This window comes from Paroedura picta, chromosome 14 (genome assembly GCF_049243985.1).
Source record: "Paroedura picta isolate Pp20150507F chromosome 14, Ppicta_v3.0, whole genome shotgun sequence".
Taxonomy (NCBI): domain Eukaryota; kingdom Metazoa; phylum Chordata; class Lepidosauria; order Squamata; family Gekkonidae; genus Paroedura; species Paroedura picta.
In genome coordinates this window covers 24,292,803-24,307,265 of record NC_135382.1, presented here as the reverse complement: position 1 = coordinate 24,307,265, position 14,463 = coordinate 24,292,803, and the positions used below count along the sequence as shown (strand labels likewise).

At 47.5% G+C, this 14,463-nt stretch overlaps 1 protein-coding gene across 2 annotated transcripts in view; it reads right to left on the bottom strand.

Annotated features, from left to right (window-relative positions):
- The window catches only part of PHAF1 (phagophore assembly factor 1), a 46,685-nt gene extending 37,434 nt beyond the window's left edge, over positions 1 to 9,251 (bottom strand). For both annotated transcript variants that reach the window (XM_077309878.1, XM_077309879.1), the window contains exons 1-2: positions 9,111 to 9,251; positions 5,640 to 5,767 (exon numbers count right to left, since the gene is read on the bottom strand). In XM_077309878.1, the coding sequence (XP_077165993.1) occupies positions 5,640 to 5,703 (64 nt within the window). In that variant the 5' untranslated portion in view covers positions 5,704 to 5,767; positions 9,111 to 9,251. The remainder of the gene's footprint in view (positions 1 to 5,639; positions 5,768 to 9,110) is intronic.
- Positions 9,252 to 14,463: the final 5,212 nt, after the last annotated feature.

Here is a 14,463-nt window from a genome sequence, read left to right as displayed (position 1 = left end):
CAAACTGGAGCCGGCAACGCTATCCATGAGAATCAACAGTCGCACTCCCTCTGTCCATCTCCTGGCACAGAACCAGTAGCACTCCTCCCATAACCAAGCCTAAAATGGGTTTGGAAAGGATCCAAACAATAAGTGGCTTCATACATGCCCCTTTCTGCCAAACCACAAGGAGCGGGGAGGTGCTTTTTGGAGGGGATGTGTGTGAATTCTTGCCAGGCTGTTCCTGGAGCGACTGCGGTGCCCTGGTGAAACATATCCTGCTGCGTTGACAAAACATATCCCTATTCAGCTCGGGACCTCTTGCTTATCATGCATCGGGTTTAATCAAGTGATTGTGTCATAATGCCAGGAAGGGAAGCACCTTTTCAAACCCACAATATTAAAACCATTTAACAACCGGGAGGACGGAGGAAATCGCTTGCACAGAGAGCAGAGTGAAGCAAAGCTGTTTGGAAACCTGGTGGTGAGGGCATCAGCAATCTTACTACAGGGCTCATATGTAGAATTACTATCAGGGTGATTAACTTGCATATAAAGAGAACCAGTAAATTATAATTGCAGAACCATAAGCTCAAAGGATACCATTAAGTTCCAAGTGCCTTCCAGTCATTCAGGAGATCAGCTTAATATGATTCCCGAGGTGTGCAACTGTAAGAGGAACACAAAGAGCAGGCAGGCCTCCCTTAAGGTATACAAGCCTTATTAATGTCGCCAGGCTCACCCAGAAGGTCTTCTCTTTATGAAAAGCAGACAAAGCCCTCAGATAGCACCTAGAAAAGCCAGCTCAGCTTCGGAAAATGCACAAGTCTCCATGTTTCTGATGCCTGTTTAGATCCTGGACTGGAATCCATGAATTACGTTAAACTTACATAGATGATCTTGCTGAAAACAGTGATTCACACATCCCCAGGGGTTCACTAGAGGCGAGTGGCCTAGCATATACGGGGGTGGGAATAATCTGGGAATGGGACGGGAGGGAATTATGTATGTGGTTTCATTACTGTTTTTATCTGAAGTGTTGTAAGCCTCCACATGTTGGTTGGCCAGGAGCAGCAGCCATATGAATTCAATAAATAAATAAGGAGAACAGTGACTGATATATTTTTGTTTCTTATTTCTTTTATTTCTTATACTTGTATACCACCCTTCCCCTTTTACAATGGGCTCCTGGGCAGGTGACAATACTGGAGAGCACTAGATGAGTCCGAATACGATCAAGGAGATCCAAGTCCACACCCCCTTCTCAGTCATACAGCTGAAAAAGCCCTGGCTCAGTCCATCTCTCTTAGCCAAGTTTACTGCACAGGGATGTTAGGAAGATGAAATGGGGGAGGGGACCCTGTAACACCACCCTGAGCTACATGGCAGGAAAGCAAATAAACAGCATGAGAACGTTGCACCATCAGTGTTTTAAAGGGTATCAGATGGAAAGCTGACTGACAACTCTGAAGAACGCTGTGAACTCTCCGGGAGAAAAATCAATGATTCCATGTAAAATGGCTCGGGGCAGAGCCATGGGGAAAATCTGGCCTGGTAGAAGCTTCAAGACCACAGTCAACACCAACTTGAACATTCAGGCACAAGCCTGGTTAAGACACGATTATGCAAGGCATCCGTGCCAAAGAGATCACCACGAGTGGAATAGGAGCTTCTACAGGAAAATTTGGGGAACGCGTCTAATGGATCAAGCTCCATCGGAGCAAGCAACTTGGAGGATCCCAGAGGAGTTTGCTTGCCAGCATTTAGAGAGCTGCACAGCTCTGCCAGACAGCATTTATCACCACCAGCGTTGCTAACATTTCCAAGATGGGCAATTATTCTGCACTCAGATGCCAGGGTAGCAACAACACGGTAGAATACAGATGAACTGAGAGGCTTCGTGAGATTTCACAACAATAATACTCAATAAACTCAACTCACACATGGAGATACCTGGCTGACAGGCCTTGCCCTGAGAATTTTGAGAACAGAAAAATAAGTCAGCCATTCCAGCAGAGTAATGCCAAACTGAGTTGCACCTTTCAAAATCCACTGAAGCAATTGCCCTTAGAAGGGGACAAGTGCAGGGCCTGAGAGACTTCTGTGGGTGGGAGGGACACAATGCTGAGAGTGGCTAGCTCCAGGCTTCACTACCCACCTTTGAGTCTGGCCACAGGGGCAGCACAGCAACTTCAGGCCTGGAGTAACTGCCGGCTTTACTTGCTGCTGCCAAGCTCGGCAGAATCAAAATTTCAGATTTTTGCACTAGCCACAGGGGGAGTCCCCCGAATTTGCAGGAGAATCTGTAGCCCTGATGCACAGATTTAGATATCCGCATACGGGGGGCCACACGTCAGTATTAGACAGATAACTCTGTTTATGATTTCACTGGAGGCGCATTTGCTTATGAACCGGGAAGGCTAGCAACACTGGAAATGATTTCAGACAATATTAAATATTGTTTAAGAGGGCTGTGGGAGTTGGGAGAATGACGCAAGCAGACGGTCTCTAGCTACACAGCGGAGAATCACAGGGCTGGTACGCTTACAGGGACCGAGAGAATGCAAGCGATGACTGAAGCAGGTAAACACAGACGCAAAACTGTACACATAATCTAGGGCTTGCATGAAGCGTAATGAGCTTCAGATAAAATATAAACAAATATCACAGAGAGATGACAACCTAAGAACAGAGTCTGCAACTGCCTGGAATGACAGGGTTAACAGGGTGTTATTTACCAAGTGATGTTATTTACCTTCATGCCACAAAAAGCCTGTTTGTAACCCTAGGAAAGAGCAGCATACACCAATCTCACACTCACAGGAACCTGCAGCCTTCCAGATGTCCATGGACTACAATTCCCATGAGCCCCTGCCAGCATTCGCTGGCAGGGGCTCCTGGGAATTGTAGTCCGTGGACATCTGGAGGGCCGCAGTTTGACTACCCCTGAATCAGATCCATCGGTCCATCAATGGTGTTTAAGACTGGCAGAGAGTATCAAGTAGAGGTCTTTCACATCACCTGCTGCCTGATCCCTTTAACTGAAGATGCCAGGGGTTGAAATGGGGACCTTCTGCATGCAAGGGAGAGGCTCTTCCAGAGCCATAGCTAATCCCTGCTGGCCCGGGATCATCAGTTCACACCAAATGACAGAGTTTTTAATGAGCACCACACACTGGATTTGTCTGAAAGCACCCATTTCTGCAGGTCCGCCAGAACCCTAGCTGTAGAATGTTTCAGAAGCTGAACAAGAGTCACTTATTTGACCAGGTATTGGGTAGGTAGAATGACATCTAAAATTGTTTTAAATTTCTGAAAATTTTGAAACAACGGGAAGGATGTGGTTTATCCTCAAACCCCTGAAATTTTCCAGAAAACTGAGGAATACGCAATTCTTACTTTCCTAACAAATCTAAAATTACTTTAGTTAGCTTATCAATTGTATTCCTTGACATGCTGATAGAAGTATAAAGGCCTTCGAGTTCTACAAGAAAAATGCAAAGATTCCACCAAAGACTTGAGAGCCGCAAACTACCGCACTGTTATGTTACCTTAGTATGCCTATCTTAACTTTTGGCACCTGAGAAAACCAATTTTTTTTTACTGAAGGAAGTAAACTGTACAGTTTGGACAAAAACAATTTCATACAATCACAAAAGGGCTGCCAACATGTTCTGATACCAGACTTTAGAACACTGAAAACACTGCATTATTCAAGTACTAGAATTAAAGCCCGTTGTAGATGTTAATACAATGGGCAATAACATGGGGGGGGGGGGGGGTGTTACATAGGAGAGACTGATAAGAGAAAAAGAGAAAGAAAGATAAGAGAGAAAAGAGTGATAGAAAGAAATGTAGATAGATGGAAAGAAAGTAAGAGAGAGATACAGGAAGAACAGAGAGAGAAATATATATATACTAGCTTCAAAGCCCGTTCCAAAGAAGGGTGGGACATTGGAGGTGACGCTTCTTCGCTTCCTTACATTTCCTTGGTTGCTGGGCTGCTGGTTGTCCACTGGGGGACAGAGCTTTTTAGGTTGGTGAATCCACTTTTTGGGATTTACCAACTCACGCTTTAAAATGACAAATGCAGCGAGCAGTTTGCTGGCCGGACGCAGGAGGTTGGTGACGTCATGCGGAGCAGCCAAAATATAATGATTACATTAGGTAAACATTTCACTATATTTATCAGGTGCAGAAAAACACTTGCTATATGCAAAAGTGTTACACTTGCATAGCTCAAGCATTACATTTTCTTCAGTATTACATTTATTAAACTAAAGCAGAAATTGCCACAGAGAGGTCACCCAAGCGTTACAATATTTAACTCTCCTTCTTAGGCTTATGGGGGTAAGAGAAGAGAGTTGCTCTTACCACTTCCACCAGCTGTGGGAACAGTGCATGGAGAAGGTCAACTACAGCAACTGTGACAACTGTATATCAGATCCTTCAGTAGATCTAGGCTAAGCTGATTTAGGTTATTTTCCTCCAAGGAGTTCAGGCTAATCTACATGGTTATTCCATTTCATCCACACAACCCCTCTGGTAGGTAGTTTAAGGCAGAAGAAATGGTTCCAGGCCACCCAGTGAGCTCCATGGCTGAGCAAGGACTTGGACAGGTGTCCCTGGTTTCACGCCTCATCCTCTGTGCTACATGAGCTTTCCCTGACAGCCAAATCACAGTTGAAACTGCCACCATTCCCTGGGACCACTGCAACCAGCACCCCAAGATTCGTTCAGACATCTATATGCTGCCCAAGATCATTGCCTGGAAAGCTGTGTGCAAGTTTCAAAGGCCTGGCTTCCGACAGGTCTAGATGCCAGCTGTTCTGAGCGATAGCCATGTGATCTCAGATGGGTGTTGCTAACTCTGCTAGAATTACATGAGGAGGAGGAAGTGCCAAAGCAGAGCAGAAACAAAATATTACTCTGTCTAAGGGCACCCAAAAGAGCATTGACAGGTAAACCAAGAGCTGCTCTGCAAGTTTCAGATATGTAAAGTAGGTGGTAGAATGTTGTCCACGCCACTTCAGAAGACTACAGGTGCAAGGTCATGTTTCAATGCTCCCTTGCACTTAAAAAAAAAAATCGTTCCATACAACAAACTAACATCAGGAGATGGTCTGCAGAACATTTCCTCCTGCGGTTCTGATTAATGTGTCCAAGGGTCCTTCTTGGGCTGCGAAGACCAAAAATGTCTGTTAATATCTGTAGCCTCCTGAAGTGAGACAGCCCCAGAATTCTTCTACAAAACTCTACAACCAACAGATCTGTCACCTCATTATATTTAATGTGCAGAATGGATCCTTGTCTAGTCCAAAGGCATTTCTTTTTTACTTACTGAAGGAGAACCCCTCTCTCAGAACAATGCTGGAAGGAAAGTCCCTGTGTTGTTGGGGGGGGGAGGGAGGGAGGGAGGGAGGGAGGGAGGGAGGGAGGGAGGGAGGGAGGGAGGGAGGGAAGGAAGGAAGGAAGGAAGGAAGGAAGGAAGGAAGAAGAAAGAAAGAAAGAAAGAAAGAAAGAAAGAAAGAAAGAAAGAAAGAAAGAAAGAAAGAAAGAAAGAAAGAAAGAAAGAAAGAAAGAAAGAAAGAAAGAAAGAAAGAAAGAAAGAAAGAAAGAAAGAAAGAAAGAGAGGCTTGCAAGGGCAACAGGCTACTTACCCAAGGTAAATTCCCATTGCTCATTCCCAAGAGATCGCTCGGGAACCACTTCCAGATCTAGCATTGGCCCAGGCAGAGGAACGGCCAAGTGATCACGCAGCAGGGTCACGATGTTACTGTGGGTTGACCTGAACGGGGAGAAAACACACACCCAAGCTTATGTGTCATCCTTCTAATCTAAGGCCACAACCCAAAGCAATATGCAAACATTCCTTCTTGCTCAAATGCTGACGAGGAAACACTGATCCTCGGGGCTGGCCTTATGTTGTTATTATCATTAAATGCACCATTAAGTTACTGTTTCCCCCTTTCCCACTGCTCACATAGACCTGCAAAAGGGCTTCCCACTCCAGTAAAGATCCAAACCTTTATTGTTTTCCAACGTGAAAGTACACACACTGGTTCTATTATGCAAGCACTAGCAGCATCCGAATGCTTCAGGCCCTGCCTTGGACACTGTGTCTAAGTACCTCTCCTTCCAGTCACGCTCTCTGGGTCTGCATCCATATTCCACAACAAGGTATAGGGGATAAGTGCTTTAAGAACGCAGGGCAGGCAAGCCGGTTGCTGTGCCATAGACAGAAGTGAGTCCTATTGATCTCCTCTCCACCAAAGCATGGGGCAACCCCCTTCTGCCTCTGTCCCCCATCAGAACAGAGTTTATTGTGCTGGCCAAGGAGGAAGGCATCCCTCGGGGGGGGGGGGGGAGAGATACAAAAGTATTTCCAGTCTCTCCCATTGAAGACACTCAGTGGGGTGAAAGAACCAAGCAAAAAGGACTAGTCAGACTCTCCTTAAAGACCATCCTTTGGGGCCTACTAGGGAGATCCTCCTCCCAGTCTCCCATATACCAGATTCCCCAAGGGGCAAAAGAGAATACAGAGAAACATTTTGTCGAAGGGGCAGCAGTAGACACAAAGCATCAGGCAAGAATATCCCTTCCAAACAAGACGGGTAGGAAGCCCCAAGAAAGCACTAAACATGAGCCAGTCAAAGTGTCCTCTTTCTGCCTTGGATCAGTAACTGGTGCCTTCCTGAGGAAGGACTGTTTTGCATGGTTGGCAAACCCTTTTCCTTCCAATGATCAGAAACAACTGAGTTCTCATCCCACCGACAGAGGTGCCGGCAAATGCAGCCCAAGCAAGACGTCCGCGGACCTGATGTCTCCATACCCACAAGTTCGTTTCCTCCCCAGGTCCCTCAAGAGCAAAATTCCTCCTTACCAGGGCCTGTGAAAAACATTTTATATAGGGAATGGCCAGAGGAAGAGAAAGGAAGCTGGTGAGAGGTTTGGGTTGCTAAGGAGACAGAGAGAATGCTGGGGAGGGGGTGTATCTGAGTGATGGCCACGAAAGGGTCAACCGGGGAGTTGATGGAGAGAAAGGAGCAACAGGAGTAAGGTGGAACACCCAACCACCACCAAGTAGCTTGGAAAGACACCAAATACTTCACCACACCCTGGGCAGCAGATTGCATAGCCAAGCCTGCAGACCAGGTATGGAGAAGGAATGCAATGCCAGGACGATCTAGATCCAGAACAGAGTTTTTTTGGCTGACCAGCAATGGGTGAACACTTGAGAGAATAAGGAGTGGGAGACAGGAGGACATAAATACGGCAGAAGAATCCACCTGAAGCAAAGCCATGTTTAGCCCAATCCTCTGTATTAGTGGGAGAGTTCAGATTTTGAAAAGAAGCTATGTGTTTATAAGCATGTAAAGTTACATAATGAGCCTCTTGTGGCGCAGGGTGGTAATGCAGTTGACATGCTGTCTGAAGCTCTGACCATGAGGCTGGGAGTTCGGTTCCAGCAGCTGGCTCAAGGTTGACTCAGCCTTCCATCCTCGCGAGGTCGGCAAAATGAGTACCCAGCTTGCTGGGGGGTAAACGGTAATGACTGGGGAAGGGAATGGCAAACCACCCCGTATTGAGTCTGCCATGAAAACGCTGGAGGGCGTCACCCCAAGAGTCAGACATGACTCGGTGCTTGCACAGGGGATACCTTTACCTTTACCTTTTAAAGTTACATAATGTAATGTTATCAATATTGAATAGAGAAATTAGAGAAATTTCTTTACCTCACCTTTTATTAATCCTTTCCACATCTCTAAATAAACCACAATGCCCTCTTTCACACCACCCACATGGACAGGGTTTGAACCACCACGAGCAGAAGGGCTTGCCCACTTAAGAAAACTGTTACAAATGAGCATGTAAACAGCACTCCCCTACTAGCTCAGGTAGAAACAGTACACAACAGGAGCAGTAAGGGGAAAAAAAAATTCACTGCAGTTCCCATCTTCTCTCTTGGGGCACAAGCAAAACCACCCTGAGACCCCATCAAAACTTTGTCAATTATTAGGACCCTGCGTGCATCTCAGCAGAACAAACACTGAGAATCAATCTGTCTTCCCACCAGGTTGGAGAAAACGAAATACAGAGACAAGAGGGATTACTCCACCCAACCACATTTGCTTTTCTGCCCTTTTTAATACCACCCCCATCCCAAAAACAGGCTGCAAAAACACACCTTGTCTTATGCAAAACAATGAAGCTATATCCCCCACCCCCCAATACTCTGGTCCTTTTGGAAACCAGTCCCTTAGCTTACACATCCACTCTCCCATATTTCCTTTTTTTTGGGGGGGGGGATTAGGCAAGATTATCTCCTCCTGAGCTACCAGTAATAGTTCAGGGGGGTGGGGGGGTAGATTCCTGACCCACCAAGTTGTTCTTCTCCCCCCAGGCACAACAGGAATAATTTAGGGGGAGGGAATTCCTGACTCATCTTTTCCCTCCCCAGCAGCTGTGCTGGAAGATTTCTATCCCACTTTCTCCCCCACCCCACCCAACACAACAATGATAACTGGAGGGGGGGGAATTCCTGGCCCACCACAACCATTAGGAATCCTGCCCCCTTTCTCCACCCCCAGCCCATTTGCTGGGGAGGGTCGATTTCTGCCCCCCTTTCTCCCTGCTTCCTCCTCTTTGGGGAGGGTCTGCTTTGGAGACAGAGAACGACCCCCCCCACCACCACCTTCCGCAACAACGGAGAGGAGACCTCCCTAGCAAGAACAGAAATCGGGAAGATTTCAGATTGGGGGCGGGGGAGAGCCAGAAGCGGAATCCAACATTTCCCCCTCCAGGAGAGGCTCGAGCAGAGGGGAGGTCTCTTGTTTACAAACAGGGAGGGGGAGAGGAAACTCCCCCAAACAAAGGCCTGCTGGGGGGGTGGGGGGGCAGGAAGAGGAAGGGGCTGCAGAACAGCAGAAGCCCCCCCCCCCCAATATTAAAAGTGTTGCACCAAAAAGAGAGACAGAGAGAGAATAAAAGGGCAGGCTTCCCCTTCCTCTCGCCCCCTCCCCCTCCCCCTCCCCCTCCCCTCCCCTCCCCTCCCCGGGCTGGGCGGCCCTGCCGAGGGGCGCCTGAGGGACCCCCAATCCCGCCCCGGGGGTCGTGGGGCTGCGACTCACCTCACTTGCGGCTGCTGTAAACGGGGGGATCGGCGGCGGCGGCGTCTTTTGCGGCCGTCAGGCGACAGGCAGGCCGGCTGGGGCGGAGGGAAGCACCGGCAGCCGAGGCCGAGGGGCGGGGAGAGGCGGAGCTCGCCTGCCTGCCTGCCTGCCTGCTGTCTGCCTGGCTGCCTTGGCCCGGCCAGAGGCGCTGGGCCCCGCTCCCCCTCCCTAGCTTCGGGGAAGGGGAGAAGGGCACTCTGCACACGCCCAGAGGCGTCCCCGCGAAGACTCAGCGCAAAAGAGGTCGCCTTCCCTTCCCTTTGCTTGTGAGAGGGGGAGACTTCCAGCGCCTCCCTCAAAACCCTCCTTTGTATTTATTTATTTTCTTCTTCTTTGGCTGCTGCTGCTGTGCAGGCAAAGAGGCTTATGTCTCATCCCCTCATTTTGTCCCACCCTCCCTCCACAGTGGTATGCTCACAACAGCCCTGTGCGGTAGGCCAGGTGAGGAGTGAGAACGGCACAGGTTGCAGAAGGGGACTGTGGCTGGGTCGTGGAGCTTTGCACATAGGGAGTCCTTGGTTTGGTCTCTGGCATCTCCTGTGAATGGGAGTCAGGATGTAGGGGGTGTGGAAGATCTCTCCCTGGAGAGCTACTGTAGATCTGAGTAAATCAAGCTGATCTCTGTCTCAATAGAAGGCAGCTTCCCGTGTTCAGCATCCCCTATTGCTGCAGTTGGATTTGAAACCAGATCTTGAAAGTGAACACAACTCTAATGACTGCACCATGCTAGTTTTGCATGCTTTTACTTCACATGTCTGCCTGTCTGTCATGGGAGTTGACTGATGGACCCCAACACAGGGCCTTTCCTGGGCTAGGTTGGGTTTTCTGAAGCCACATGACAACTGCTTATTTTCCCAACTCAAATAGGAACTGCATTGTGGGGAAAAGGAGATTTAGCCCCTACTGCCCACACACCAACTGCTTTTCCAAGCTTTGAAACGGCCCTCGAGTGGGTGCCCTTACTCCCATCTTGGGACTACACACCCTGACCTGACACAGCCCTTGGATCAAGAACCCATCATGTCAATTAGGCCTCAGAAGTTGGAAGGAGAAAAACACTTTATACATGCTCAGAGGCAGCCATGGCATGGTATAAGAGATACCTGAGTTCAATCCTTGCTGCTTTTCTTTCTCTTCCAATTCCCATCCAACATAAGAGATATCCCTATCTTTTCAACTGCTTTAGGCCCAGATTATAGATTCTCTGAATGAAGGAAGGTTACTAGAGGGAAAGTTCAGAGAAACACAAGGTCCTGCCCACAAGTTAAAGTAGCACAGTCCAGAACACGCATCACCCCTCGAACATGGGATTTAAAAAAGCCTTTTATAAGGGGGAGAAACAGCTGCAGTGTAAGAGCTTGCCAAAAACACATGCACCCCCTTTTCCGGGAAGCCCTGCACTTTTTCCTGCATCTGGCGGAAAGCACTCTGTGCATGCTTAAGCAGACCTCTTCCCTCCAGTCACCTGCAAGAACAGGGAAATCCACCCTGGGAAAGGAACATGGAACATTCATCAAGGCAAGAGTGGTGGGCGATGGAACGTGACAGTGAAGGTGGTTACCCATTTCAACTCGGAATAAAATTAAATAACTCTGCTAATTGGACAGAACAGAGTGGAACTCTTGGGAATAGCCGGAAGCCTTCATGGTACAAGCACTGATCGATACCACACATATATCAAAGGTGAAAACACAAATGCTGATCCCATATATCAGCTTAACAATCTACTGTGTTTATGGGAAACAGATGAGCAGAGTATAAAAAGAGACGGGAGAGGGGGGTTCCTCGCTCTCTAACCATAACATCAGGGGTGGGCCCCCTCCCACACAGAGATGCTGGGTCGAGATCCCAGTCCCCAAGGGGAGAAGTGTCTCGATGCAGTCGATGAAGCAGAGCACAAGAGAACTACTGTGGCTCACAGGCAGAGCATCTGCTTGGCATGCAGAAGGTCCCAGGTTCAATCCCCGGCATCTCCAGTTAAAAGGATCAGGTAGGAGGTAAAGGGAAACACCTCAGCCTTAGACTCTGGAGAGCTGCAGCTGCCAGCCTGGGTGGACAATACTGACTTCGATGGACCAAGGAACTGATTGCATATAAGCTTCATAGGTTCATGTGTGTTTACCTCCAGGCTTTCCTTCCAGACTGCCTAGGGGCTCACACCATAGGGCAGCGAGTTCTTTCTCCTTTGAGACAGAACAGCTTTACCAGAGAGCAAGGAAGTTGCACTCCGCTTCCTTGACAGTTGCTGCAATTGGCAGGGAAGAGAGAAGAAGAGAGCCAAGATTTGGTGGCCAAGGGGAGAGGAAGAGGGCCACAATTCAGTATTCATCTACTTCATTTATGCACCTCTGTCACTAGTAGCAGCCCGGATAGCCCAGATTACCCTGAGCCCCTGTTTGCTGGCAGGGGCTCATGGGAATTGTTCTCCTTGGACATCTGGAGGACCACAAGGTGACTACCCCTGCTCTAGGGGAACGGATCCCTATGGACTGGAGGCCAGTTGTAAATCCAGGGAATCCCCAGGCCCCACCTGGAGGTTGGCACCCGTGGCTTCTAATCATGCATTTTTTTTTTTTTAATAGTGACATTCACGGTTCCAAATCATTTGGAAGATTTTGCATAAGGAACTGAATTCCATACAGAAGTCTAAAGGCATGAAACTGCAGAAGTCTTCCAGCTAAGCTTCTAAATTAAGATTTTTTTTTGGGGGGGGGGAGGGGAGACGGGACGGATGATTGAAACATAAAATTAAATGCAGTTCTTTCTTCCTCTCATAAACCATATAAAAAGTGGTTGTGAGAGCAGGCAGCCAGTAAAATAACCGTTGGTGACGTCATTCACATGCAAAAGGCTGCAGCCAGTAGGGGAGGCAGAGAAATATAAAATAAACAGTCTGCTCAGAGTTAACTAGTCCCAAATGTCACACAAAAATCCCACAGAACAACACATTTCACGAATCTGCCGAGTAAGCAAACTTTGCGTCCAAGAGCCTGGCTCTTGTGGCTTTTTTCGATTCCAAGGAGAGCTCAAAAGGAATCGAATGGTTCATAAAGTCCTCGAAATGGCACCGAATTTTCAAGATGGGCAATGCTGAGCCCAAACTGGGATCTTGCAGTGAATATTGAGGAAGGGGCGTTTGGAAATCCTAGCCCACTCCTCTGGGATCTCTAAAGTTTGGGGGCTCAATGAACAGGCTGACTTCCCCCAACACTTTCCCCCCTTCTGAACGTCTTCAGGTGCAGTCAACGTTCTGTGCGCTGCAGAAATATTTCGTCTTCACTTAATCTTTGTTTTCACTCTATTTATATAGTTATATTTTATATACTTTGGGAAAACTCTCCCGAGTATGTAGAGAGCCCCCTGCATGGCCTGTGGACAGCCGGGCTGTGCTGCTTTGGTGATGAGCAGGGAGGGCAGCCGGTTGTGGTATAACAGAGGGTGGGATCCAGACTGAATTCCCTGCTAGTGGAAGGGGCAAGGGGACTCCCACCAGTCCCCCCTCCCTTAATATGTAGATCCCCAATTTCTGGGGAAGCTGAGTCCCCGAATGGGAGATGAGAGGGAGAAAAGGAAGCAGTTTTGGTGTGGGCAGGCTGACAGAGCCCTGATATTACTGAAGAAGAAGAGGAGTTTGTTCTTCTATGCCGCTTTTCTCTAACCGAAGGAGTCTCAAAGCAGCTTACAGTCGCCTTCCCTTTCCTCTCCCCACAACAGACACCCTGTGAGGGAGGTGAGGCTGGGAGAGCCTGATATTACTGCCTGGTCAGAACAGCTTTCTCAGTGCTGGGGACAGCCCAAGGTCACCCAGCTGGCTGCATGTGTGGGAGCGGGGAATCAAACCTGGCTCGCCAGATTAGAAGTCCGCACTCCTAACCACTACACCAAGCTGGTTGCCAGGTGGGGGATAAGGTTGCCACTGTCAGTTTGGGAAACTCCTGGAGATATGGGGATGGACTTTGGAAGGACAGGTACGGACATGATCTGGGTTGGCACAAGCATTCTGCGATGATTTTTACTGTGTGTATTCTTTGTATATTTTCTGTGCAGGAGGAGAAATGGAGAGATCATTTGATGATTTTGGGAATGTTTGGGGATTATGGGATTTTTTTTAAGTTTCACTTTGATCTCTGTTTAGGCTATGTGTTAACTTTATGTGGATAGATGTGTGTTTGGAAGAGAGGAACTTTCAGTGCTATCTACAGTGTACTGTTCTTGGAGACTGTTCTTGGAGTCTGGTGGTTGGGGATTGCACCTGGGTGTAACAATGTACCTGGGAAAATGGGGAGGTTACCTTTTGAGGCAGAGTGGCATGACAGGACATGAAGGGAGAACTGATGGGGAGTATATCGATTGAAATTTAGTCTTAAGAAATATCATAAGCTTAGTTCACTTCTTTTTCAATAAATGGCTTTTGCTGAACATGCCAAGTTTGTTTATTTGAGAAGCTGACTGGAAAGAAAGAAAGAAAGAAAGAAAGAAAGAAAGAAAGAAAGAAAGAAAGAAAGAAAGAAAGAAAGAAAGAAAGAAAGAAAGAAAGAAAGAAAGAAAGAAAGAAAGAAAGAAAGAAAGAAAATCGCTCTCATAGTTAAAAAGAACACATCAAAGGAGAAGTACAAAACAAGAAGATTTGTTGAGGCATTTCCAGAAAGATGAGTTTTATTTATAATATCCTGGAACAATAAGATAAAGGATGTTTTTTTCTCTTTTTTTCCCTTTTCAAAGTTTTTTCAAGATTGTTTCTTTCCCTTATTAACAATGAAAAAGTTTTATTTTTAAAAAGAGAGTTCAAAGCTCCTCCCATGTTATGAGTTTATTTTTCTTATAAGCATGTCCTTGTCCTTCAGTGCCCTTCTTGCTGGTCCCTGCCCAGCCCTTCTTAATTTAGAAAACTGGCAGGAAAAGGGCCCCGTTTTGCTCCGCACCCAAACCCACTGACCCAGATGACACAGACTCCTTTGAGCACCCCTTCAGTTCTCTGCGGAGAGCAAACTTTCCTCGCCCGCCAACCAGTAAACACTGCCTCTTTCTCTAAGACAGGACCTCTTCGGCCAGGACTTTTTGGCTTTCCTTGCCCTGCTGACCCAGCAGTTTCACAACCGGGTCTGTTTCCATGGCACTGAGATCCCCATGATTGTTCCTTCCCTGGCCTCTTATTATTATTATTATTATTTAATTTTTAGACCGCCCTTCTCCCAATAGGTCTCAGGGCGGTTTACAACATAAAACACAATAAAATCCCCATAAAAACCCCAATTAAAAGTTACATATAACATATCACATAACATATAGCGGCGGTGGTCAGGGATATGGC